Genomic DNA, 24,848 nt, shown 5'->3' on the forward strand with positions numbered 1-24,848 from the left:
AAAACCCGTCGCCTCGCCCCCGCTGATCCGGGCTGGCCTTGAGGTAGAAGAAGTACAAAATATGCGCTGGAGTGGGGACCTCCCACTCGTGCTTCAAAAATAAATATCTCAACCCCGCCAACAACCGATAAGAGTTGGGGGGAGCTGAAATGGGGCCAACTTCACATAATTTAGGAAGTCAGCAAAATACTGGTCCAGCGGGAGGAATGCCCCCACCTTGAAGTGCTCGCCGCTCCAGGCCGCAAATTCCTCGTTGAGCGACGCGCAACTCCGCTCGCCTTCCGCGGGAGGTCGGGCAATCACTGATGCTCTCCTTAGCCTGATGTTGTGGGAGAGGAACAATTTGTTGATTTTCGTCTGGTCGGTAATCTTTGAGACGATCCTCTTCGCCTCAAAGAACGCGTCAAGAGCCACCTCGACCTCCTGCTCCACTGCCGGCCCAAAGTTGGGGATCGGGGATTCCGGCATCACCGCCTTTCCTTTGTCTTGCTGGGAGGCCGAGCTGCCAACGATCTTCTTTGGAGCGTTCCTCTTCAGTACCATCTAGTTGCCTAGCGAACAAAAGAAAAGATTTCAGATAAGGCGACCCAAGCATGAGGAAAAATCAAATGTTCTTTGCATGAGCTGAGGTAAGCCCAGCTCGTGGAGAGTGATACCACGCGGTTCTATGAACACGTGCCTATTCTCCCAACAGATCCCAGATTACTCGGAATTCGTGTGTCAGGAGGGTCAGGATAGGATTTTCCTTGGAAGGAAAGTTTCACGAGAAGGAAGGCAAAACCGTCTGTGAAGCGTGTCCCCTAAGCTACCCGGTTTTGCACCCAAAATTCCAAAAATCCTACCAAGATATTTTCCCCAGAAAATGCATCCTGTGAACCATACTCCCAAACGATTTTCTACTACAAAGATACACTAGACCAAAAGGCTTTCACCCTTCATACCTACAAAAACCAGCAAACCCTTGCATGCGGCTACAGTAAATATTTACCTAAGCTACAGTGAAAAATAATTTCAAAATATGCACAGTCAGGAGACTTACAGGGTGTTTGGCTGAGAAGTGGATGAAGGTATCGCCCAGGTTGGAGCTTCGTCGGAGTTGTTGTTTCCAAAGCTTCGAAGGAATCCTCACGCCTGAGCTTCTTGAACACTGAGGATGGCAGTCGGCAAGAAGAGGGTTTTTCTTCTGAGATGAAGAGAGAAGAAGGAGAGAATTTCTCAGAAATTTCAAATGAAAGGGTGGCCCATGCGTAGGGTGGCCACCCCTTTTATATACGTGAAGGATCACGTAAAGAGGGCCGTTGGATGGCCCTGATGTGGGATCCAAGGCCCTCCACTCGAAATACGAAACGACGATTGGGCATAGGCTAGGCCATTAAATGCGGTTCTCGGAAGACGTACCGTCACCAACCACGATGTTCCACGTATTAGGCACCTGCGTCAAATGTGGAATGCGCAGAGTTCATGGGGAAGCCTAAAAGCCCCTTCTGTGGCCTTATACGACGTCGTTTTCCATGAGCAAGGGCATGGGGGGTAGATGTACGCCCTGATTCTCCCACGGGCTGATTAGCAAGCTGAGCTACGGCCTAGGCATGATTACCTCGTGGACATCCCCAAAACCGGAGCTGCCATCATAAGATCATACCTCCTTAGCTCGAGGTAACCCAAGGGTTCGCCAAGATTGCCTAAGAACTGAGTCCGGACTCTGAAGGCCGAAGGTGGAGTTAAGTATCCAGGTCGTGGTACGAGCTAGAGTTGGAGGCTATGACCCTTTGTTAAGTCAACACACGCAAGGTAAACGTGCATATACAGACATCACGTGTCTGATATGCCCCTGACTTCTCGGACACGCAGCAAGAACGTGCGTATTTAGACACCCACAACTGGGATGGGCCGTGCGGCCCATTATCTCCTTACCTATTGATTTGACCACACTTATGTGTCAGGTTTAGGAATTAATCATGAATGTCACAGAGTTGATACGATAGGCAAGAAGGTCACGGGATGACCTTCTTACCAACTCCCAGGTGCCTTCTCCTATAAATATGGAGACCCTGGGAGTAAACAAGGGTTGGATTCTCTCTTGTAAGAAATACCCTGTAATCAAATATCCAGTATATAGCAATAATACTGACTAGTGGAGTAGAAGGATTTTAACCTTTGAACCACTTAAAAAACGTGGCTTGAATCACCTTTCATTTCTAAGATCATATATCTGTTTCGGTTCAACATTAGCACTAATCCCTTTCTCTTCTTTTCTTAATTACATGTTGGCGAAGAACTGCGTCAACAAAAACTATTTATCAAAAATACTTAATTCCTTAATAAACATGCACATGACAAGTGTCATGACCTTATTAGTTCTTGTTGATCCCAAAAATAGGGTGTTTTAATAATTATACTCGCAAGTGCATGAATAGTTTCAGAATATAATGTTCATGTAACTACGAGGTCGAACCCATGGGTGTTGACTAACATCAAAAGAAACTATTTCAAACAAAGCAAGAATATTCTAACCTAGTTCCAAATATTTGATGAGATTTTGTTTTAGAAAAATAAAAGACAAGTAATAAAAGGATTTAAGATTAAATAGAAAAATGGTTTTCAAATGAGATATGTAAAATAAGATTATTAAGATATTAGAATCCACAAAATGCAAGTTCAATAGTATTTATCAGTACATTGATTCCCAAGTTTAGATATAGTTGAAAAAAATCACACTATATATTTTTTCAAAATATATTTTCTATTCAAGCACAAGTTACTTTAAAAAAGGTAGGATTTTTCTTCACTTATATAAGGTATAATTTCTAAGCATTAGTTGTGTTACAACCTAATGAAACTACAAAAAATCAAAGAGATTATGTTTAGGCAAAATATGATACTTATGCTCTAAGAATTAGATGTGAACAATTTAATGAAAAACATTTAATCAAAGAATATCATATTTTTGCATAATGAAGAACTAAGTGTAATATGCTTTAACAATCAACACTAGATGAAAAACGCATATCTTTGATAGAAAAATCCATAAACAATGTTGTACAAATGGGAAATCAACATACAACAAAAAATACTAACTAGTTACATTTTGCTTCATCATCATCTTAATAACCTTTGAAAAAGATTAGAAGCTCATAACTAGATTGAAATAAAAATTACAAAATAACATACTTGACATGCTTTTCAAAAGATGAAAATGGTAGAGAGAAAATAGTGAAAAGAAGAGAGAAAAATATGTGTAGAAGATGTTGAAAAGATGAAGAAGAGCACCCCAAATGGTCTTACAAGACTCTATTTATAGGCAAAATATGGAGATTAAATTAATCAAATTAAAATAAATAAATTGATTAATTTAATTGTGTTGGGAAGTGGTAGGATAAATAGAGTAAGTGTAAGAGTATTGGAAAGATGAAATGTTTGGTTGGGTAAAATATTAGTGAAAAGCTAGGGAAAAAAAAATGAATTATGAATGTTTATTTAGGTAAGAAAAATAGGGAAAAGTGAATTGATATTTGAGTGAAAAATATTGGGAATAAAAATCTGAGTTTTGGGTCTTTTTGTGGCTGTGGTCTTTGGTTGGGTAAAAGATTGTGGCTGTCTTTTTGTGGTTGTTTTGGGCCGAATTGAAGTTGATGGGAGAAGAAGGCCTCTCGCATTGGGCCTGGCATGCGTGAAGGAGCTTTGATGAATTTCTGAAGGAAGAGGCGCTGGTTGATGATGCTATATGCTGAGGAAGGAGCTGCTTGGACGTGTGGTGAAGTCAGTAGGAAATTGGCCTGGATTGGGCCTGGGCCCGTGTGGCTGGAAGGAAGAGGCAGGCCCGCGGAAGAAGCTTGGTGAGCTTCGGTTGAGTGCTAAGGAATGCTTCGTGGGCTTCAGTGGGCTGGGGCAGCTGTTGGGCCTTTGAGAAAATACCACTTTTCTTTGTTTCTTTCTCGAAAATGCCACATTTTACCTTTCTTTTTTCAGCTTTAAATCTTTTCTAACACCAATCAAATAACATACTCCCTACAAAATAAATCATAAACTAAATTAAAATTAATATTTTCACTAATAAAATATATCATATAACTTCCATGAAAATATTAATTAAAATTTAATTTACATAACATTTATTTTCAATAAAATCATATTTTTAGCATTCAACTAACAACACTAATTTCAACTAATTAAATTACAACATAAAACAATAAAATATCTATAAAAACATATAAAAATCTAGAAAATTACAATAAGACTAATAAATGCAAAATTACTTAAAAACTTAATAAATCAATTAAAAACTCAAGAATTAAGCAACAATTAGCACATTAAAAGTGGTAAAATAACTCTATTTTATAGAGTTATCAGTTCTATCTAAACCTTATAGTATAATAAATGACATCTTTATAATCATTTATATTAATCAAACCTTATGTTATAATTAATATTCTTAAACTATTGGTTAAACTTATAAAATCTATAGGTGTTGCTACATGTGTTAAACTAAGTCCCTGCTTGAACCAAAAACCACAGTAATAAACATACTACTGCTGCTGCCTACTACTACTCTACTACTACTACTACTGTTGTTGTTGCTGCTGCTACTACTACTACTACAAGTTGGAACCTCGATGCCACCGCAGGACCGTGGTAAGGGAAAGGCTGACGATAATCCTGCTCCAAAGCAGAAGATGGCTTGTCAAGAACCCAGAGGCCACCAGGTTCTTCAGTAGGCCACCAGGTTGGCAGAGCTAATGACCCAGGGTCCCAAGGAAACCGCTAGGCAGTCAGCGCCCGTGGAGCTCAGGGCATTCCCCGCCAACGTGCCTATACAGACCATGCGAGGCCTGGAGCTAGTGTCCCCTCGGGACCTAATCAGCCCCGTAGGAATAATGGTCCAAGGATCCGCTCGAGGAATGCCCCACAAAACCAAGAATGTGGCATCAGTATCTTGGTAAACAAAAATGTCGAGTCCGATGGAGAGACCGAGGCAGCCCGTCCAGAGAATAACGGTTCATTTCAAGGACAGGCTGACCTGCGAGACAACCTTAATGCTCAAAGATGCAATAAGGCAAGAGGATGTGAGCCTGTTGGAGAGGCCTGTTAGATCTCTAAGATAATCTCAACGCTCGAAGAAGAGATAACCTGGCTCAGAGCAACAACCAAGATCATGACCCACTCCACGCGGAGTTAGAAAGTCTGAAGCGGATAATGCTCACGATGGCCAGGTGGCAAGGCCATGAATCTGTCTCGGAGGATGAAGAGGTGGAGCCATGTACCACTCACCTTATTGAGGGCCTGCTACCACTAGGCTTCAAAATGTCATCCATTCCTGCCTATGACGGTGGTTGGGATCCCACACACCACCTATCTATGTTCAACATGTTAATGTTGGTGCATCGTGTCTCTAGCGACGCCAAGTGTCATGTGTTCCCGATCACCCTGACGGGGCCAACAGATGAATGGTTCAAAAAGCTCTGACTAGGGTCCATTCAATCATGGCACCAATTATCAACCACCTTCTGAAAACAATTTATAGGAGTTCAGAAGGTAAACATTGAGGTCAACTCCTTGGCCAACATAATGCAAGGGCCATTCGAGACCGTCAAGGCCTACATTAAGCGCTTCAATGAGGAAGAAGTAAGCACTAAAAGGGTCAATGATGGCCAGTAGTTGATTGCGTTACAAGCTGGCATCCATGTAGGGTCCCCACTTTATGATGATCTCCAACGAAGCGGATGCCGGCATTTCGACGACTTCATTCGTCGAAGAATACATCAGGTGGGAGGATGCCCTGATCGGGGCATTCAGAGCATCAGCCATTTTCTCTACATCGGCCATGCCTGGCCCTGTGGTGCTGGTGAACCAATATTCCCCATATGTTCCCATCTGACAGAGCTTGGGGAGAGTCCAACCCAGCCAGAGTGCCACACCTTCCGGTTATATCGTCATGTCTACTCCTAGATTTGGTAAGGCTCCGACAGGGTTCGTGGGCAGCACCCACTGGATATAGCGCTTTTCAGCCTGCGTTCAGTGCTGGAGTTATTGCCCCCTCCCAGCCTACTGAATCCACTAGAGCTCCCAGCAACACTAGGCGTGGAGGGAAAGGTAAAGGCTACAATCCTAGGGGAAGCAAAACCACACATCCCGAGAAATGAGTCACATCAAGCGAGAAGTGTGTCTCGGAGTATTCCGAGTACACTGACTTGGTAGACTCCTGAGAGAATATCTTCGTGGCCACGACACAACATGTTCATTATAGGAAGTCGTAGCGCATATGAAGAGACATGGATAGGCGGGACCCTGGCAAATTTATTCGTTTCCACAATGACATAGAGCACCACACCAATGAGTACCGTCAACTCAAGGACAAGATTGAGGATCTCATCAAGTTGGGATACCTCCACCAATATGCCAATGGTGGAGCGTGTCCAACACAGCCTCTCATGGCAGGAACAGTGGTACCACCTGTTGCACCACAAGTCACAGCAGTAGCTCCTGTAGCCCCCCAACATCCAGTGGTCCAAGGACTTCCTCCAATAAATGGGCGGGTAGGAACCATCTCAGGAAGGCCTCACTTGGGGGGAACTTCACAAAACTCTCAAAACAGGTATGCGCAGGCTTTGAATCACGATGATGAGGTCATGGTTTTAGCCCAGCTGCCTGGCCACATCACGCCCCATTGGTGATTGAGTGTCAAATTTCCAACAAAATGGTGGCGAAGATTTTGGTAGACAACAGGAGTTCGGTGAACATCTTGTTTAAGTCAACCTTCGAGAAGATAGGGCTAACCATGGTAGACTTGTCCCCATGCTCCTCGACACTCTACGGATTTTCGGGAGAATCCCTCATCGTGATGGGGCAAATAAAGATCCCCGTGACACTTGAAGAGGTACCTCGCCAAGCCTTCAAATACCGCACCTTCGAGGTGGTGTTCCTTGGCATACCATGCCATCTTGGAACGACCTGCACTGGTGGAGTTCGAGGTCGTCACCTCCATCCGTCATCTGTGCATAAAGTTCCCCATGGATGCAGGTATTGGCATGGTCTGTGGTGACCAGAAAGAGGCAAGACAGTGTTACAATGTCTCCTTCAATGAGACAGTGTTACAATGTCTCATTGATTACTTGGATTCTCCAAGTATCTTGGCTCCAAACAAGGTGGAATCTATACAACCCGAAGATGGGTGGATTGAGCCAATAGTTAAATACCTCGTCTCCAGGGAGTTTCCCCAGGATAAGAAGGCAGCTTGGAAGTTGTTGTATCAAGTACCAAGGTATATAATCATTGATAATAGGCTTTACAGGTGAGTTTATTCTTTGCCCTTGCTTTAGTGTGCGTCCAAGCAAGAAGCCACTTTAATACTACGAGAGGTACACGAAGGTTTTAGCGGAGGGCAAAGCCTCTCCAAGAAGATCTTAAGGCAAGGGTATTTTTGGCCCACCATGAATGGAGATGTGATGGATTATGTCAAGAAACGCGACAAGGGCCCGCACTTCACTAGTATCCCCCGAGCGCCTCCAAATGAGCTTACGCAGATGACCAGCCCATGGCCTTTTGCTGTCTGGGGCATCGACCTTACCAGGTCCCTACCTACAGGGAAGGGAGGGGTGAAATATGCCATAGTGGTCGTCGACTACTTCACAAAGTGGGTTGAGGCTGAGCCTCTCGCTACAATCACCTCCAAAAAGGTTTTGGATTTCCTCATCAAAAACATCGTTTGCCGGTATGGGCTTTCGAAGAAGATAGTCTCCGACAACGGATTGTAGTTCGACAGTGAAGTGTTCACGGACTTCTGTCAATGGCATGGTGTCATCAAGAGCTTCTCTTTCATGGCCCATGCGCAGGCCAATGGCCAAGTGGAAGCAGTTAACAAGACACTCAAGTCCACTTTGAAGAAAAGGCTGGAGCAGGCAAAAGAAGCTTGGCCTAAGGAGCTGTCTATGGCGTTGTGGATCTACCGCACCACTACTCGGACCTCCACATGCCATTCTCCCTTCTCAATGGCCTACAAGTTTGAGGCTATGCTCCCAATTGAAGCAGCAATCTCCACACACCGACAAGAGACGTATGACCCGACCACAAACTATGCATTACTTCGGGAGTCCCTGGACCTCGTGGAGGAACTACGCGAAGCTTCTTAGCTTCGAGTAGCGTCCTACCAAAAGAAGGTGGCCAGATATTTTAACTCCAAAGTAACAGATAGAAAATTTGTGAAGAGTCTTCTTAGCCACCCGAGACCCCGATTCAAGAGTGCTGGGACCCAATTGGGAGGGCCTATACCAAGTTGAGAGTGTTGTGTGTCCAGGAAGATACAAATTAGCCTGACTAATTGGGGAGTTGATTCCTCACACCTGGAATGCCGAGCATCTTCACCAGTATTACCAGTAATATGAGCTACAAACATCGTCTATTTATGTGATACCCCCTGTAGCCTTCGGGCACATGTAATGGAAACCGTGTATGTAAAACATGGTAAGAAATTTATTGTCTGCTTATATTCTTTGGTTTCCTTTAAATTCTATTAATGCTATGTAGAGCACCCACTCGCTTGGACAAGTGACTGCATACTAGTCTCCGATCACTTAGGGGGCATGAAGTTAGGGCTAAATTTGTCAATTTTCAAGAGTAAGCCTAGCGTCGCCATCCCGAGAATAGAAAATCCTAGGAAACTAGTTATATCTAGCCTAGAAGGCAGCTTGTTCCAGGCAGAACTAAGCTTAGCACCTAGGAGCTAGATAACCCAAGTAGCACGAGAATAGACTATTGTCACCTCTCGTGGACACCGAGCCCGAGGAGCTCTGACCAAGTCTCTTGATCTCGAGATGCGAACGAAACCAACTGTTCAAAACAGATGTGAGTTCTTGTTCTCATGACATCCGTGTTACGGTTGAATTTATAGAACCAAGTGTTTAAAATAGTTTGAGTTCTTGTTCTCGTGACATTCGTGTTACGTTGAATTTATAGAACCAAGTGCATAAAACGGTTTGAGTGCTTATTCTCGTGGAAATTTAAGCTACAGTGAATTCATATAACCAAACCAAATAAAAAGCAAGGCAAGCTACATAAATCTTAAATGGGCAAACAATTACAACTATGCTCGGGGGCTCGAGCGATTGTTTTTCTATACCCCAAAAATGTTTATGGTATGCAGGCCTAAGTGTAAAAATTATGATAAGTCTTTGGGAACCTCTGCCACCAGCTCAATGATCGGATCTCCACTCAGGGCACCCCTTGCCTGGGCCGTTTCAGTGGCTGGAGTTTCTTCAATTGGTTGAGCAGCCTCGACAGATTGAGTTGCCTCGGTTGTTGGAGCCACTTGGGTCACTTCGGCAGCTTGGGTAGCTCGGAGGCGCTCATTGAAGAGGATTCTATGCTTCTCGGGCTCCCCAGTGAAATCCAAGCTCATGTCTTGGTTATGATACCATGCCACGTAGAAGGCATCCTCAACAATAGTCTCGGTTTCTCTTTCAAGATTCTTCACCTAACAATGAGCAGACCTGTTCAACTCCATGGCTTTGAGGGCCTTCCTCTCTGCTAGCTCAGCCTAGTTGATGGCCTCCTTAGCTTGCTCCTAAAGTGGGGAGTTCTCTGGGACCACTCAGGTGACCTCGGTTGAGGCCTTCTTAGCCTCCTCCTGGGCTCGATGCATGCCCTCAATGGCGACCTTCGTCTCCTCTTTGACCTAATACATGTCCTCGGTGGCCTTCTGGACAGCTTCCTCAAGCTCCTAAGAGCGTTTTCGCTTGACTTCAAGGGCAGCCTTGGCCTGAGAAAGTTCTTCCCGAGGGCCTTTCATTTTCTCCTTAAGGGAGACTATTTTGTCTTAAGACTTCTGAAGTGCATACGTTTTCTCCATCATGATGTCTCCCAGACGTTGGCAGGTCAAGGCGGACTGCAAAACAAAAAAATAAAAGGAAGAAAAGTGTTATCCTAATAAATCCTTGTTGAGTTGAATTCAAGCACGGGAATGATTAGCTTACCCGGACAGAGGCGTACCGACATGAGGCCAGGAGAGAAGCCTCGTTACTGTCGCTGAGTTGAGAGAAGCTTCAGACAGTCAACTCACACATGGTAGAGCTGACCCCCCTGGAGGAGTTCGGCGGTGAGAGGAGTAACGATCTTCCCTAGCTTGGTGGAGAAAACGTCTCCAGCTCGGCCCGACCAATTGGAGGGATGATGGGCCTCTCTCGGGGTGGCTTGAGTTGATGAAGGGCCTCAGCTGTCTCGTGTAAGGCTTTGTTGCCTTCTTCCATCCTTGCTTCAAAGTGTTGAAGAATCTTCTCGTACTGATCCAACAAGGCCCCCTCATATTTCTCGAGTATACCAGGAGGAGGATTTGGGATCTCACCGCCTCCTGCTCCGAGTCTTGATTCGACCCTTGTCCGGTTCTGGGACCTCCTCTTGCCTTGGCTCTTGAACCGCCTCGTCTGACTCGGGCGAGGAAAGTCGACTGCAGGGACCTCCACAGGGGGAGTGGAGACTCTCTGCCTCTTGGCCGGAGGAGAGAGTTTGGGTTGCTCCCGAGGGTGTGACGACCCCTCTCCTATCGAAGAGCTGGGGGACGCTCCTAACCTTAGCGCAAACTGGGCAATGTCCGCCAATCCCATGTGAGCTGCACAAACAAATTAAATGTTAGCGTACATTCTACACAAGGATAATGCATGCAATAACATAAGCTACTCTGAGGCCCACCGTGAGTTGAGCCTCTGTGAAAATAGTGAGGGTGTATTATCCTATTACCGACCTCACAACTAATGTTGGTACCATATTGGCGAAACCAACTCGAGTTGAAAGACGTCACTCGGTCTAGGGGTACAAAACCACGAGAAGCTGACTGCCTCCTCGGGCGGTGGAGATACACGTCTATTAAATCTAGGTAATCTTGGAATTCTTCCCTAGTCTAGCACCGATGTGAAATTTGACCACAATGGAGGAGGGCAAGAGAAACCCAAACATGCTCGGGACTTATCCTATCACCTACTCGGGAAGCATAAGTCAGAGCGAGAGGTGATTTACCTGAGTCAAGGTGGGAAGCTTCCATCCATTCTTGAAGCTCTTCCTCGAGCTCCCAATACTCTTGTGCCTCTCAGGCCTCCTCCGCAGCGCGCACATTCACCAGCCTCTCCTCCGTTAGTCATTCCTGTAACGCCCTCTTGGCCAGCCCGTCTATGTAACTGATGTGACGAGATGCCAACTCTTGAGACTTTTTGGACTGGTGGTAATTGGTTAGCTCCATGTTGTTGATTCGTTGTTCTACGTTAAGAATCCCCGACCTAATGAGGTTTGCTTCTGTTACCAGGACGCTAAGGTCCAAATCTTGGTTGGGGAGAGCCTTCATCACCTGGAGATGAACCTCGAAGAGCTGGACATAGTGGGTTCGGTGGAAATGACCTATTCAAAAGGAATTGACTGAGTATTAAATGCCAAAAAGTCCTAATAAGGTAAAGGATAACACATTCAAGAAGATACTCACCAACTCGGGTGAAGTCAAGAATCAGGGTCGGGTTGCTACGGGTGAGGAAGCCGTTCGTGAAGAAGAAGGCATCCTTGTTGTCTCGAGAGTGATTCTCTATAGCGTCTCAGAATTTTACTTAGCTAGATAGTATTAGTAGTAGCTAGTAGTAGCTTGTAGTATGTTAGTTTCCGTGGATTTTGGTTCAAACTGGGCTTTACTTGGAAACGCATAGCCACAGTTATGGATTTTATAAGTTTAACCTATAGTTTAGAAATATTAATTATAACATAAGGTTTGATTAATATTGTTGGTCCTAGAAATATTGTTCATTATAACCTGTTGACGTTGAAATCTCATCAACGAAATTAGGTCGGAAAACTCAAAGGTAAATGCGGCGATGTTTAGATAAGAACATAGAATTAACTTATGAAAGGATAAACACAGATGAACAATGGAGTGAAAAATGTATATTGCTTAATAGCCTATGCATACAATGAATTTTCCAACCCCTTTCTCTATGGAAGTGGGGTTCATTTTATAGTAGGCTCTAATGGCCCTGGGTACATGGTGGTCCAGGGGACCAGATGGTACACGAGTACACTAACAGGAGAGTGGTTCCAGGGGTAGTGGTGTCGGCTCTGGTACAAGGTCAGAGATCATGGGAGCACCTCACCTTCTGTTCCTGGTCATGCCTCCACTACCAGCCTAGTACGGGTGTCAGAGGAGTGGCTGGTGAGGACAACATATGGTACTTTGTTCGTACCTCCAATACTTATCTGACGTGGGTACTATGTCCGTACTCTAACTCCTTTCAGTTCGTTAGTGGACTCCGTACCTCATGAGATCAATGCCATGTGACCCTCATTTGCAAGGCATAGATGCGAGGCGGTAATGACCCATGCACTGGCCGTGCCTTGCAAAGCTCCTAGTGGCGAGGGGCCTAGCTATACTTGTCTCCTTGCGGCATGGATCTAGACTAGTGACATGATGGTGCAACGGCCTCCCAAGAAGATGGTGGCCCACGGGCCTCGCGGGGGCGCGCGCGCATGAGGGCCTCGCTGGGGGCGCGCGGCTGATGGCCTCGCTGGGGGTGCGTGAGCATGAGGGCCTCGCTGGGGGCGCGCGGATGATGGTTTCACTGGGGGCGCGCGCATGAGGGCCTCGCTGGGGGCGCGTGCTTGATGACCTCGCTAGGGGGCGCGCGCAGGAGGGCCTCGCTGGGGGCGTGTGCCTGATGGCCTCGCTAGGGGGTGCGTGCCTGATGGCCCGAGGACCTAATGAGAGTGTACGCGTATAGGGGTCTAAGTGCGTTCTTTGGGTCTTTTATAAGCGTGGAATATTGAGCATCTACAGGTGTATGTCCCGGGCGTCTTTGGCAGCGTTCACGCGTATGAGTGCATCTTGACCCATGAGCATGTCAGCCTTGTGCGGGCACGTCGGACCTCACTATGTGAGGGCCTTGTGCACCTATCCTCTTGCAGTATTCATTGTGGTCCCTTGGCTTAGCAGGGCCAAACCTTGTGGCTCATAATGTGTGGTTTCTTATGAGATGATCTCCTGTATTCAACAAGGCCTACAGGCTCGAGCCCAATAGCATGAATAAGTGACCTTTATCCCTATGTTCCAACCAGGGACTAAAGAGTTTTTATTTGGTGGATTTTTGGCATCCACACTTGCCCCCCAGTTTATAGGGAGGCCTTTAGGCATTCTTGTAGACTCTTCTCTTCCTTTTTAGTATCCCTCTTTTTTCTCTTTTTTTTTTTTTTTGGTATTCATCATGCTCGAGGTCCTTTGGAACCCCGCGAAAGGGGGTTCGGTAGGTCTCTCTTTGGTGCACCTTGATTGTATCTATAAGGATATATTGACCCCTTGGGTTCTAGTTATCCTTTTATATATTTTCGCGCGCGCTTATTATTTGTTGCGAGAAGCGTCCTTCTCGTCATTAGGCATAGTAATATTTTTGCAAGCGTCTTCTTTGAGACCCTTTTTGCAAGCGTCTTCTTTGAGAACCTTTTTGGAAGTGTCTACTTTGAGACCCTTTTTGCATGCGTCTACTTTGGAGACCCTTTTTGCGGGCGTCTACTTATGAGACCCTCTTTGCAAGCGTCTACTTTGGAGACCATTTTTGCAAGCGTCTACTTATGAGACCCTTTTTGCAAGCGTCTGCTTTGGAGACCCTTTTCTCAAGCGTCTGCTTTGGAGACCCTTTTTGGAGGCGTCTGCTTTTGAGGAAATCTCCCCTCGGGTGGGGACTTTCATGGCTAGATGGTCTTCGTTCGATCTCAAACTTGGTTAGCGACCCCTCTAGCATGATGCCCCCCTTCTATATGGAATCCCCAGACATATTGGTAGTATGGCCACTGGAGGAAGGTTCGCTTTCTTCGACATGGAAGTTCTAATGGCCCTCTTCCACACGTATGTACTTCTGTGCTCTCTCGAAGAAGTCGTCCAAATTCAAAACTTCTCTTTTGAGCATGTTACTCCATAACTTGCTTCCTGGACGAACTCCGGCTGTAATAGCCATCTTGAGCTCCGCTTTGGTTAAATCTCCCACCTTTGTTGCTTCTATACCGAACCTATGGATGTAGTCCTTCAAACTTTCATTCTCGCCTTGTTTGATGTTAGCGAGGTTGGTAGTTGGCATGATGTAGTCACACGCTCCATGGTGTTGCTGAAGAAATTCATCAGAGAATTGTTGCCATGACTTGATTGTCCCTTGCCTTAACCTCCTGAACCACTTGTACGCCACTCCTTTAAGCGTAACGACGAAGCAATGACACTTTGCTCTGCTATTGACCCCTCTTAACCTCATCACGTTATTGAAGGAGTCTAAGTGATACTTTGGGTCTGTAGTACCCTCGTACGGAGTCATGCGAGGCTCTTTGAAGCTAGTGGGCATTTGTTCAGCTTGAATCTCCCTTGTGAAGGGTGAATCACGGTCGAATTCTCCGTCATCCATGCGCCCCCCAAGTGCTGTGGTGATCTTGCCCGAAGGGCTTTGCATTTTGGTGTCTAGCCCCCTCCTCTTTTTGCATAAGGAGTTTTGCGGGGTCTCGGGCTGATCCCTTGCCTTGGTTGTGTCCCTCGGTGGAACCGCGGGGGGTACGTCTCTTACTTCTGACCTCTCCCCATGAAGCTCTTTTCTTAGGCCAGGGGGTGCCTCTTTTGAGGGGACTTCGACCTCCTTCTTACGACCATCACCTACCCTCCGCCTTTGCTCCTGGGGACCTTTTGTTGGCCTAGGTCCCCCCTGATACTTTGTCTGGGGGGTTTTGCTGGTGGAAAGTTGGGTTCCCCCATCATCTACGAGGACAGTGCTTTCCCCTTTTTCATGCTCCTTCCATTTACGCACAGGAGGGGGTGTGCTTGACTTTCCTCGTAGTAGGTCGTTTAAAACCTCTTGCATGTTCTCTATCTGGGTTTCCAGCCTTCGAGTCTTTTTATGTAACTCTTGAATCTCATCCCAGTAGAGGCAAGTCCTTGAGCTTGAACTTACCGAGCGTACCCCGGGACTCTTGCTAGGCCCGTGCGTTGATGGACCTGGGTCTTGGTGGCCTGAGCGTGGTGCTACTGGGGGCCGGTGAAGTGAATGCACTGGCAGCTCTAAATGACCTCCGTCGGGCCGGATGGTCGGGGATGATTCTTCCTTCTCCTCCCTTGGGGGAAGAGACTCCTCCGGTCTGCCTCCATGTTTTGGCGGAGGGGGGTCTTTCTGGGTAACCCTCCGCTCTACGTCATCCCGGAGAAGCTCATCATCTTGTATTTTCCATAGGCGTTTTGAACGTCTTAGCATCTTTCTTTGCTGGAAATGATGGAAGAACGCTGGCTTGATGCTTGTTCTTCCCACAGACGCCGCCAAAATGTTGACGGTGAAATCTCGTCAACGAAATTAGGTCGAAAAACTAAAAGGTAAATGCAGCGATGTTTAGATAAGAACTTAGAATTAACTTATGAAAGGATAAACACAGATGAACAATGGAGTGAAAAATGTATATTGCTTAATAGCCTCTGCATACAATGAATTTTCCAACCTCTTTCTCTATGGAAGTGGGGTTCATTTTATAGTAGGCTCTAATGGCCCTGGGTACATGGTGGTCCAGGGGACCAGATGGTACACGAGTACACTAACAGGAGAGTGGTTCCAAGGGTAGTGGTGTCGGCTCTGGTACAAGGCCAGAGATCATGGGAGCACCTCACCTTCTGTTCCTGGTCATGCCTCCACTACCAGCCTGGTACGGGTGTCAGAAGAGTGGCTGGTGAGGACAACAGATGGTACTTTGTTCGTACCTCCACTACTTATCTGACGTGGGTACTATGTCCATACTCTAACTCCTTTCAGTTCATCAGTGGACTCCGTACCTCATGAGATCAATGCCATGTGACCCTCATTTGCAAGGCATAGATGCGAGGCGGTAATGACCCATGCACTGGCCGTGCCTTGCAAATCTCCTAGTGGCGAGGGGCCTAGCTATACTTGTCTCCTTGCGGCATGGATCTAGACTAGTGACATGATGGTGCAACGGCCTCCCAAGAAGATGGTGGCCCACGGGCCTCGCGGGGGTGCACGCGCATGAGGGCCTCGCTGGGGGCGCGTGCATGAGGGCCTTGCTGGGGGCGCGCGGCTGATGGCCTCGCTAGGGGCGCGCGCATGAGGGCCTTGCTGGGGGCGCGCGGCTGATGGCCTCGCTGGGGACGCGTGCATGAAGGCCTCGCTAGGGGCGCGTGCTTGATGGCTTCGCTAGGGGGCGCACGCGCAGGAGGGCCTCGCTGGGGGCGTGTGCCTGATGGCCTCGCTAGGGGGTGCGTGCCTGATGGCCCGAGGACCTAATGAGAGTGTAGGCGTATGGGGGTCTAAGTGCGTTCTTTGGGTCTTTTATATGTGTGGAATATTGAGCATCCACAGGTGTATGTCCCGGGCGTCTTTGGCAGCGTTCACGCGTATGAGTGCATCTTGACCCATGAGCATGTCAGCCTTGCGTTGGCACGTCGGACCTTACTATGTGAGGGCCTTGTGCACCTATCCTCTTGCAGTATTTATTGTGGCCCCTTAGCTTAGCAGGGCCAAACCTTGTGGCTCATAATGTGTGGTTTCTTATGAGATGATCTCCTGTATTCAACAAGGCCTACAGGCTCGAGCCCAATAGCATGAATAAGTGACCTTTATCCCTATGTTCCAACCAGGGACTAAAGAGTTTTTATTTGGTGGATTTTTGGCATCCACATAACCTAAGGTTTAGATAGAATTAATAAGAGCGTGACACTTGTCACAAGCATGTTTATTAAGGAATTAAGTATTTTTGATGAATAGTTTAATTAAAAAGAAAGATCTAGAGGCTCTAGAATCTTCCAGCAGCGGTTAGGATCACATTTTTACTCTGTCAAAGTTGTTTAATCAATTCAAAATATGTTGAAAAAGTGAAAATACGTGTTTGATATATCAACGTGTGTCGATATATCGCAGCTATAGGGGTAGATATATCGCCTACGGGAGATACGCAAAACACGTCGACTTCGCACGAACGAAACCACGGAGACTCGGGGTATAGGTCCAGGCAATATATCGCCTAGGGTGGGTGATATATCGGCCTCTAGGAGATATTTTTTAATACTTGAGGATTTTAAATTTAAAAATAGCCTTAACCACTTGGACTTGCTCTTGAACAATTTTGACTAAGTTCTGGGCATCTGTTGAATGAAAATTCAAATCTTTTTCATTTTATATTCATTTATTTATTCAAATTATAAAGGGTTAGTTTCAGTCCTTAAACTCTATAAATAGGACCTAGTATTTAGCTTTTTCCTTCATTCTTCAAGCATTCCTCAGAGCCTCCAAGCTGCTAAGATTATTATAGAGAGAAACACTTGGGTTTTGGGATAAAAGCTTTTCCAATCTAAGCTTTTCTAAACACTTGGGAAGTAATATATAATGTTATTTCAGTATCAAGGTGTAGATCAAAGTCATAGTTCATCCAAGGTATTCTTATCCTTAAGTTCAGTTCTTCATGTTTCTTTAGTGTTCTTTTGTTTTCATTTGGATCCTAACTCTTTGTTATGATTCTTGGTTAGGATTATAAGTTCTTTGAAACTTAAGGTTTTTCGATAAGTTTCTATCTTGATGGTTTAGTTCTCTTTTTCATCTCCATTTCTTTAGAAAACTCGTGGTTTTTACTGTTGGTTCTAGGAGTGTTCCAATCCCGTTCTTGTCTCCATATCCTGGTTTTTCGTAAGGAAAATAGGTTAGATTATATGTGTTTATATGTTTATGTTATGATATGATATATGTTGTAGTCCTTGGGCATATGACTTGCTTAGATAGCAAGCCCCAAGAATTTTTATCATTTTTGTGGTTTAGAGATATGATTTACCTTACCTTGATTAGTAGATAGAGGACCTAGATTGGTTATGATATACTATAGTTGTGATCTAACCTACCTCGATTAGTAGACTGATGACCTAGATGGTTTTATCACATACCACGTTAATGAGTTAATGGTCATTAATATTGTAGTCCTATATGATATACGCTTTTATAGTCATATGTTTTATAGTATATGCTTTATGATATAGTCTTATGCTTTATGATTTATGTCATGTATGTTTTTAGTAGATTTTCCTTGCTGGACATTAGGCTCATTCCTTTCTTTTAGGATGGTGCAGGAAATGAGCATAGAAGGCGAGAAGGATTCGTGGCTTCTTGGCATGTGTGTTGAGGATGAATGGATTGAATGGACTGCTGGAAGATCGAGGATGGCGTTGTTTTTAAGTCTTTTGATTTATGTTTTTATGTATTTTCGCACTTAGCATTTTAAACAATTGATTCAATGTTTATGTTTATGTTTATGTTTTATAACAATGGGATCCCATACCATATTTTGTATTTGGTACAATATTAGGGGTTTTAAATAAAGTTATGTTATTTCATACGTATGTATTTCAAATTAGTAGCTATATCATAGTAGTTTAATGGTCTGAGGTCTTAGAAATAGTCGGGGCAGTACATTCTCGTTATGATGAGGAGCCTTATAGTCGAGCGACGAGGCCGCGTACTTCACTAGGGCATAATACCTGTCTCGCTTGGAGCTCTTCTTCCGAGGGGTGGTGCGGAAGCTGTAGAAGTAAAGGATCTCCACTAGTGAAGGCTCGGGCTATTTCCACTTCTAGTACAAAATGTACATCCCCGCAAGCACTCTGTAGCCGTTGGGGAAAAGCTAGAAAGGGTTATCCCCACGAACTTCAGGAAGTTCACGAAGTACTGTTTGAGGGGTAGGGTAGCCCGTGCCATTAGGTGGGCCTGGCTCCAGGCGCCCAGGCCATTGATGCTACGATGCGCCCTCTCAGACTCCCGACAGAGACGGATGAGGAACTTGTCTCCAACTGAATAATATCTGATGATCGCCTCGATGGCATTGGGGTGCCGAAGCAGAGTGTGGTATTCTTCTTCTTCGAACACCCTCGTACTTTTGGGTAGGATGTGGAAGAGGGGCCCTGTTAACCTCCTCCATGGTTAAGCCCCTTTCTTCGGGCATTTCGGGCCTCACCGCCACTTAGTTGTCGGGATGAATGACTTGCTCCCCATTTTTCTCTTGGGTTCCCATCCTTATATTGCCTTTAGAGGCATCTTGTGCTTGAGCCATATTGGAGATCTCCTGGTCGAAGATATAAAACCAGTATTCGTGTAATTGTTGGAGTTCCTTAGCATATGAGACAAAAAACCAAGCAATTAGTATTTTGATCGAAGGAAAGATGGTCAAACACGAGTGACTCTAGGGATACTGTTCGGGAAGAAGAAAAAGGTTTTCAAAATGCGGGGTATCCTCGGCGCCTAAGGACAAGCCGGAGGGGATGAACCTATCGGGTTCTGGGAATTCCCTAGATTCCGATCACAAGCTCAGAAATGCAAAGTTGACATAAAGACTTTTGAGGGTCATTTTGAACGTCCCTAACGCAAAAATGTGCCTAAAATGACCAGTGAAAACTAGAAACAAACTCTAAAATCCCATACCATTGGTATTCCTAAACATATATCGAAAAAACCTCAAGCACACACAAAAACAGAAAGGTAGGTTGAAGGTACTTACCTGAGATGAAACGGAGCTAGGTGCTGAGGCGAGGCCTAACCTTGAAATATTGCTTGCCGTTTGCTCAGAAATATGACGATTCACGCCAGTCGTCCAGAGCTCCTGGAGAAAAGGAATTGAAGGTGAGGGGTAGGCGAGAGAAAAGAGAGTGTTCTGAGAAGGTTTTTGATTTTAGAATGGTTATCATGTGAGGCTGAAGATGGTTTTCCTGAGATTTTATACCCAGTAAAACTTATGGGGGAAGCAACTTCCCCATGACTGTCGGATGACTTGCCCTGGTGCGATCATGAGAGTGATCCAATGGTCAGGGTTCAAAAGGCATGGATCGCAATCATTGTTTTTTCTTTGGGAAAAGAAGCCTCGACTACAGAGTGGACATTTGGGATCTCGGAGTTATCCGCTAATTAAATGCATGAACTGATGGGCCTAGCAATGGTGCGTTGACACGTGGGTTTTCTTTTCAGAGTGACATCAGAGGAAAGCCCAAACGTTTTTTCCCTCCATTTTTTTAGATCACCCTTAATTAAGTCTCCACTACCCGAGGACGAGTAGAGACTTGGGGGGAAAATGTTGTCCGTATTTTCATCTCCGACATGTGGTGACCCCCAGTGGATGGCTTGGACGTTCATAAACTTCATCTGGAGATGTTACTGCCCGAGGACTCTAGTCAGAGTGAGGGTCCTCCTAGGTGAGACATTTCCTCTGACAAGGTCATGGGTGCCTTGACAGATTGCTCTCTGAGGTCTATCCTCGGAGATGGAGGTTCTCCTGCTCGGATAATTAAGGCGAGGGCTCTCATCTCCCCGTCGTCTCACATGTCTAAGGTTTTGGTTCTCAAACCTAAGATGAGGTGCAAAGTGTCAGCAAATGCGGGTTTTTAGAGCTAGAGGATCGTCTGACAACCTTTATGGGCGATGTCAATAGAGTTTTCGAGTGTACGACTCGACAATTTGCAAACCCACTACGTCATCTGAAATGGAGGTACTTACAGAACGCCCTGATAGTACTTGGGGCATGTTCCCTATAAAGTGGGTGCTTTTCTGCAGTGGGCCCCGCAGATATCGCTTGAGTCGTGGTCTCTATTCAATGAAGCCCAATGCATTGAATTGGTATTAATCCCCTGATAATGGGAAGATTGTGTATTAATTACTTATGATTAGTATTAATGACCCCATCCTCTATAAATAGGGTCGGGAGTCTCATTATAAAGGTTCGGTTTTTAGAAAGAAAATACTTTGTACTCAGAGCAATCTAAACGCTGCCTGAGAATACACAATTGAAGCTTGCCCTCACAAGCTTCCAATCCTCTTAATACTAGAGACTCGCGGACTAGGGTTCTTTTATAACTTGAACCACGTAAAAATCATTGTCTTCGATTTGTTTATTTCTTTAATTTCTCTTCTTACGGTTGATAGTGAAAAAGGTAGTCAACACATATCGTAACAAATCATGATAATTATTTGGTAAATAACTCAAGAAAATCAAATTTCTTTTTATACATATGGGCCGAAAACTCTATAAGGAATGGGACACTAAATTCTCCATTTAAATCTTATCATAAAATCATAACTTTTCATAGCATAGCATTAAGATAAGAATCATGCTCCTATCCAAATCATTAAGATAAGAATCATACTACAACATGCTCATAAAAATAAATAATAATACACAAAACCTAGCATGCTTTTCTATTAGTATTTAGTACATAAATATTCATCATCCCTGGATACAATTTAAAATAGATACCTAGGCCTAAAACAATGTCATGGTCGAAACCTTAAGGAGAACAAACACAAGAGATGCCTACATTTCCTTCATGCATACATATCAAAATTAGAATATTAGGCATCACAAGTATATACTTAGCATGTTGCTACACAAACACCAAAGCAAGACAACAATTATCATCATATTATTAACAACCCTAGTATGCACCAACATGTCTCAAAACAAAAACTATGAAAATATCTAACAACCTATATGGTAATCCTTTATCCTAATGATTCATCATACACAACATAAATACATAAAAGAAAAATACCAAAACTCACATACAACCTATGGCCGAAACCTATACCCCAAAAATTTACCATTGTTTCCAAATTTTAATTAAAACTTAACATGTTTCAAATCAAGATATCATATTCATACATATGTTCATCATAGCAATAATGCATAAACCAACACTAAAACATATACTCATCAAGACTAAAACTATCAAAACATCATCATACATTGTAAAACACATTATCTCATGTCAACATGTCAAAAATCTTAAACAAAATATATCAACATCAAATCAACAAAGAGGTTAGAAATTCTCATTACCTTTCTTGATAGTGTTTAAAAACACAAAGCAAATCAATCCTTAGGCACTTAGAGATTTTGATATACCCCACCAAAGAAAATGACACAAACCTCTTAGAATTGAGAAAGAGATATCTAATCTTAGAGGATCAAGAAACAAAAACCAACATTAAAATAAGAACACATACCTAGAGATCCTTGAAGTCATTTTCTCTTCTCCTTCTTTCTCTTTTTCGGGCTCCCCTTTCTCTCTTTCTCTCAAAATTTTGGCAGCCACCAAAATGGTTTTCCAAGGTTCTCATTTTCTTCTATTTATAATACCCTAGTGACCTAGCTCTAAGGAAAAACCTAACTCTGAAAACTATAATCCTATCCCACCAAATAAGCCTAAATCTCACAATTTCCTCTCCTTACACCTCACCTAAACCCTATCCTACACCTCACCTAAACCTTATCCCAATGTAAACACAACTAAAATAGTAAGTATTTGTGATCTTATCTCCAAAAAGATGTCAACCAAATTTTCTTTCTATTTCTTTTCTTAATTTAAATAAAATAAAACAAATCATATCACACACACTACACATTGGGCACACACACAAATAAATTAAAAAAAAAATACAACCTAGTCTAATCACATAATTTTGTCACACCAAATAAAAAATGTAATACTAACAATAAAACAATCATTACACAAGTATTCCAAATAATAAACTAAATCTCAATTCACACCGAAAAAATATTTCAATTATTTTCTAAAAAATAAACAATTATACTAAAACATAATTAAATAAATAAATTTGTATCACTAAAAAAAATACTTCACTCTCATCAGTTTCGGCTCTCAATCACAATTAACTCAGTGTGTGACTATGATTATTTTTAGGCTCAATTTTTAATTTTTTTTTATTTTCTTCATTTACTGAGTGTCTCGTTACGATCACAACATGACTACAAGAGGTTAAGAAAGAGAAACACAACACAATCATGGTTATTATTATTATTATTATAGGGAATAGAAACTTAATAGTCTTTTTCTTCAAAATAAAAAATAAAAATAAAAAGAAATTTCATCGAAACTTATAATGAATACAATTTTCAAAAGTCACCCAAGGCCCCATGTGATTTGAGTGTCTCGTTACGATCACAACATAACTACAAGAGGTTAAGAAAGAGAAACATAACACAATAATGGCCCGCCACTTATTATTATTATTATTATTATTATAGGGAATAGAAACTTAATAGTCTTTTTCTTCAAAAAAAAAAAAAAAGAAATTTCATAGAAACTTATAATGAATGCAATTTTCAAAAGTCACCAAAGGCCCCATGTGATTTTGTGTGGAAAAAGATGGCACAAATCTGGGTCACACACACGTCACCGAATGAAAAATAAACTTTACAAAACTAGGTAGGTTCCAAACCCCAAAAGCACCATTACTTTGCCAATGACGGTATCATACTTTCCATATGAACGGGATATCCACTCTGGTTTTACCATAATAGTATGCTTTAATCAGCAGCGGACCCATAAGTCAAAAAAAAATTTAAAAATATTTAGGAGTGCATAAATATCAATATATATATATAAAGTAGTAAATTTTACAATTTAGAGGCCATAAATGTCAATTTTTACATAGAAACTACTAAATTATAAAGTTTATTAGAAGGTGTAAATGTCAAAATTTTCATAAAAACAACTAAATTGTAAAAATAATATTAAACTTTTTTTAAAAAAAAATCAGTGTGTGCATCAGCCCACCCTAGGATCCATTTGGGTCAGCTAGTGACTTTAATAAATGATTAAATAATTAACATGGTACTGCACACTTTCATTTACACATATCCACAAATTAGAAGAATATTTTTTTTATACGATGATATTCATTATAGTTACCGCAGACACACTACGTATTTTTGAAAAATATTCAGAATAGTCTAGGATGACGAAATAGGGTCAAAAATAGTCCAAACATAATTTTGTAGGTGTGATGGAAATAGAATATGGACCATGTTTTCGACACCTTAAACTATTATGAATGATTTGAGAACATGTAGGGTGTCTGCTCTAACTACAACGAACACCGTTATGTAAAAAATTTGGAGCACATGCTATGGTATAACATAAAAGAAAAAGTGTAATCTTTTATAGAGATTAATACTAATTTGATACTTACTAATTAATCTCCAATTGAGAAGTTAGAAAGACAATTAAGTGTAGTAAATGCTTTGGGGTGTTTGGGAAATGATTAAGAGTAACTTTAGTAAATAAAGACATATTAAGGTTGCATCTGTTCTCATGATCTAATGTAGGTAGTTGTTAGGTCTGTAGGTTGCCTCTTGGGTTTCAAGGGTCAAGGGCAGTTCCAAGCATCATTACCAATGTTGCTAACTCGAGGACTAGCCTCCTCATGGGGATAATGATAGGTGCCTACTCTTATGAGGGTACAACAAAAGACTAATTGGTTAACTCAAGTTACTTTTATAGTTGAGGTGGTCGCCTCAGAGTTGGCACAAATCTAGGAGATCCTCGTGACACAAGGGAAGTAACACGAGACCCTAAGCCTAAACTCCTATCATTGGTAAATTTGGTATTAGTCCTAAGCAGTTGGGTTAGTATTGGGAGTATAGCTTATGATCACAAAATAATATCGTAATTCAAAGTAATTAAACACAATATATTCACATAGACAATGGAAGAATAACACAACTTGAATCAAGAGGAAGAGAGAAACCCTAGTTACATAAAATCATAATTTATGATTTTATGTAATATATTAATGGAGATGAACAAGAAGGCTTGAAAGAATAGAATTGTTGTCCAAAAAACTCTATTCCTAGTCTCCCATAAGAGATTACTTGAAGTTACCACAATGGTAGAATGAGTTTGGGATTACAAGCCTTGGTATTCAAACAAGTCAAGCTTTCTTGATGAAGATCTTGGAGAAAACTACTAATCTTTGTGAGTTAGAGAGAGAGAGAGAGGGTGAAGAGTGGTCAATTCAAAAAAATCTCAAATGAAC

General features: G+C 43.1%; 1 protein-coding gene across 6 annotated transcripts; it reads right to left on the reverse strand.

The window, feature by feature from the left end:
• Window positions 1-2,992: 2,992 nt before the first annotated feature.
• Window positions 2,993-22,366, reverse strand: LOC133798752 (uncharacterized). Of its 6 annotated transcripts, none has more exons than XR_009875999.1 (4): window positions 22,014-22,366; window positions 21,847-21,893; window positions 9,966-10,597; window positions 2,993-9,877 (listed from the first exon to the last, which is right to left on the reverse strand). XR_009875999.1 is itself a non-coding variant. In XM_062237231.1 (4 exons), the coding sequence occupies exon 2, from the start codon at window positions 15,231-15,233 to the stop codon at window positions 13,836-13,838; it is 1,398 nt and encodes a 465-aa protein (XP_062093215.1). In that variant the 5' UTR covers window positions 15,234-19,131; window positions 19,519-21,833; the 3' UTR covers window positions 2,993-9,877; window positions 9,966-10,597; window positions 11,002-13,835. The 6 variants fall into 6 exon arrangements, 4 of the variants coding, with proteins under 4 accessions (XP_062093215.1, XP_062093206.1, XP_062093224.1 ...); XM_062237231.1 differs by lacking the exons at window positions 21,847-21,893; window positions 22,014-22,366 and adding exons at window positions 11,002-19,131; window positions 19,519-21,833; XM_062237222.1 differs by lacking the exons at window positions 21,847-21,893; window positions 22,014-22,366 and adding exons at window positions 11,002-11,376; window positions 11,459-21,833.
• Between the last annotated feature and the right edge of the window lie 2,482 nt (window positions 22,367-24,848).

Source organism: Humulus lupulus, chromosome 1 (genome assembly GCF_963169125.1).
Source record: "Humulus lupulus chromosome 1, drHumLupu1.1, whole genome shotgun sequence".
Taxonomy (NCBI): Eukaryota; Viridiplantae; Streptophyta; class Magnoliopsida; order Rosales; family Cannabaceae; genus Humulus; species Humulus lupulus.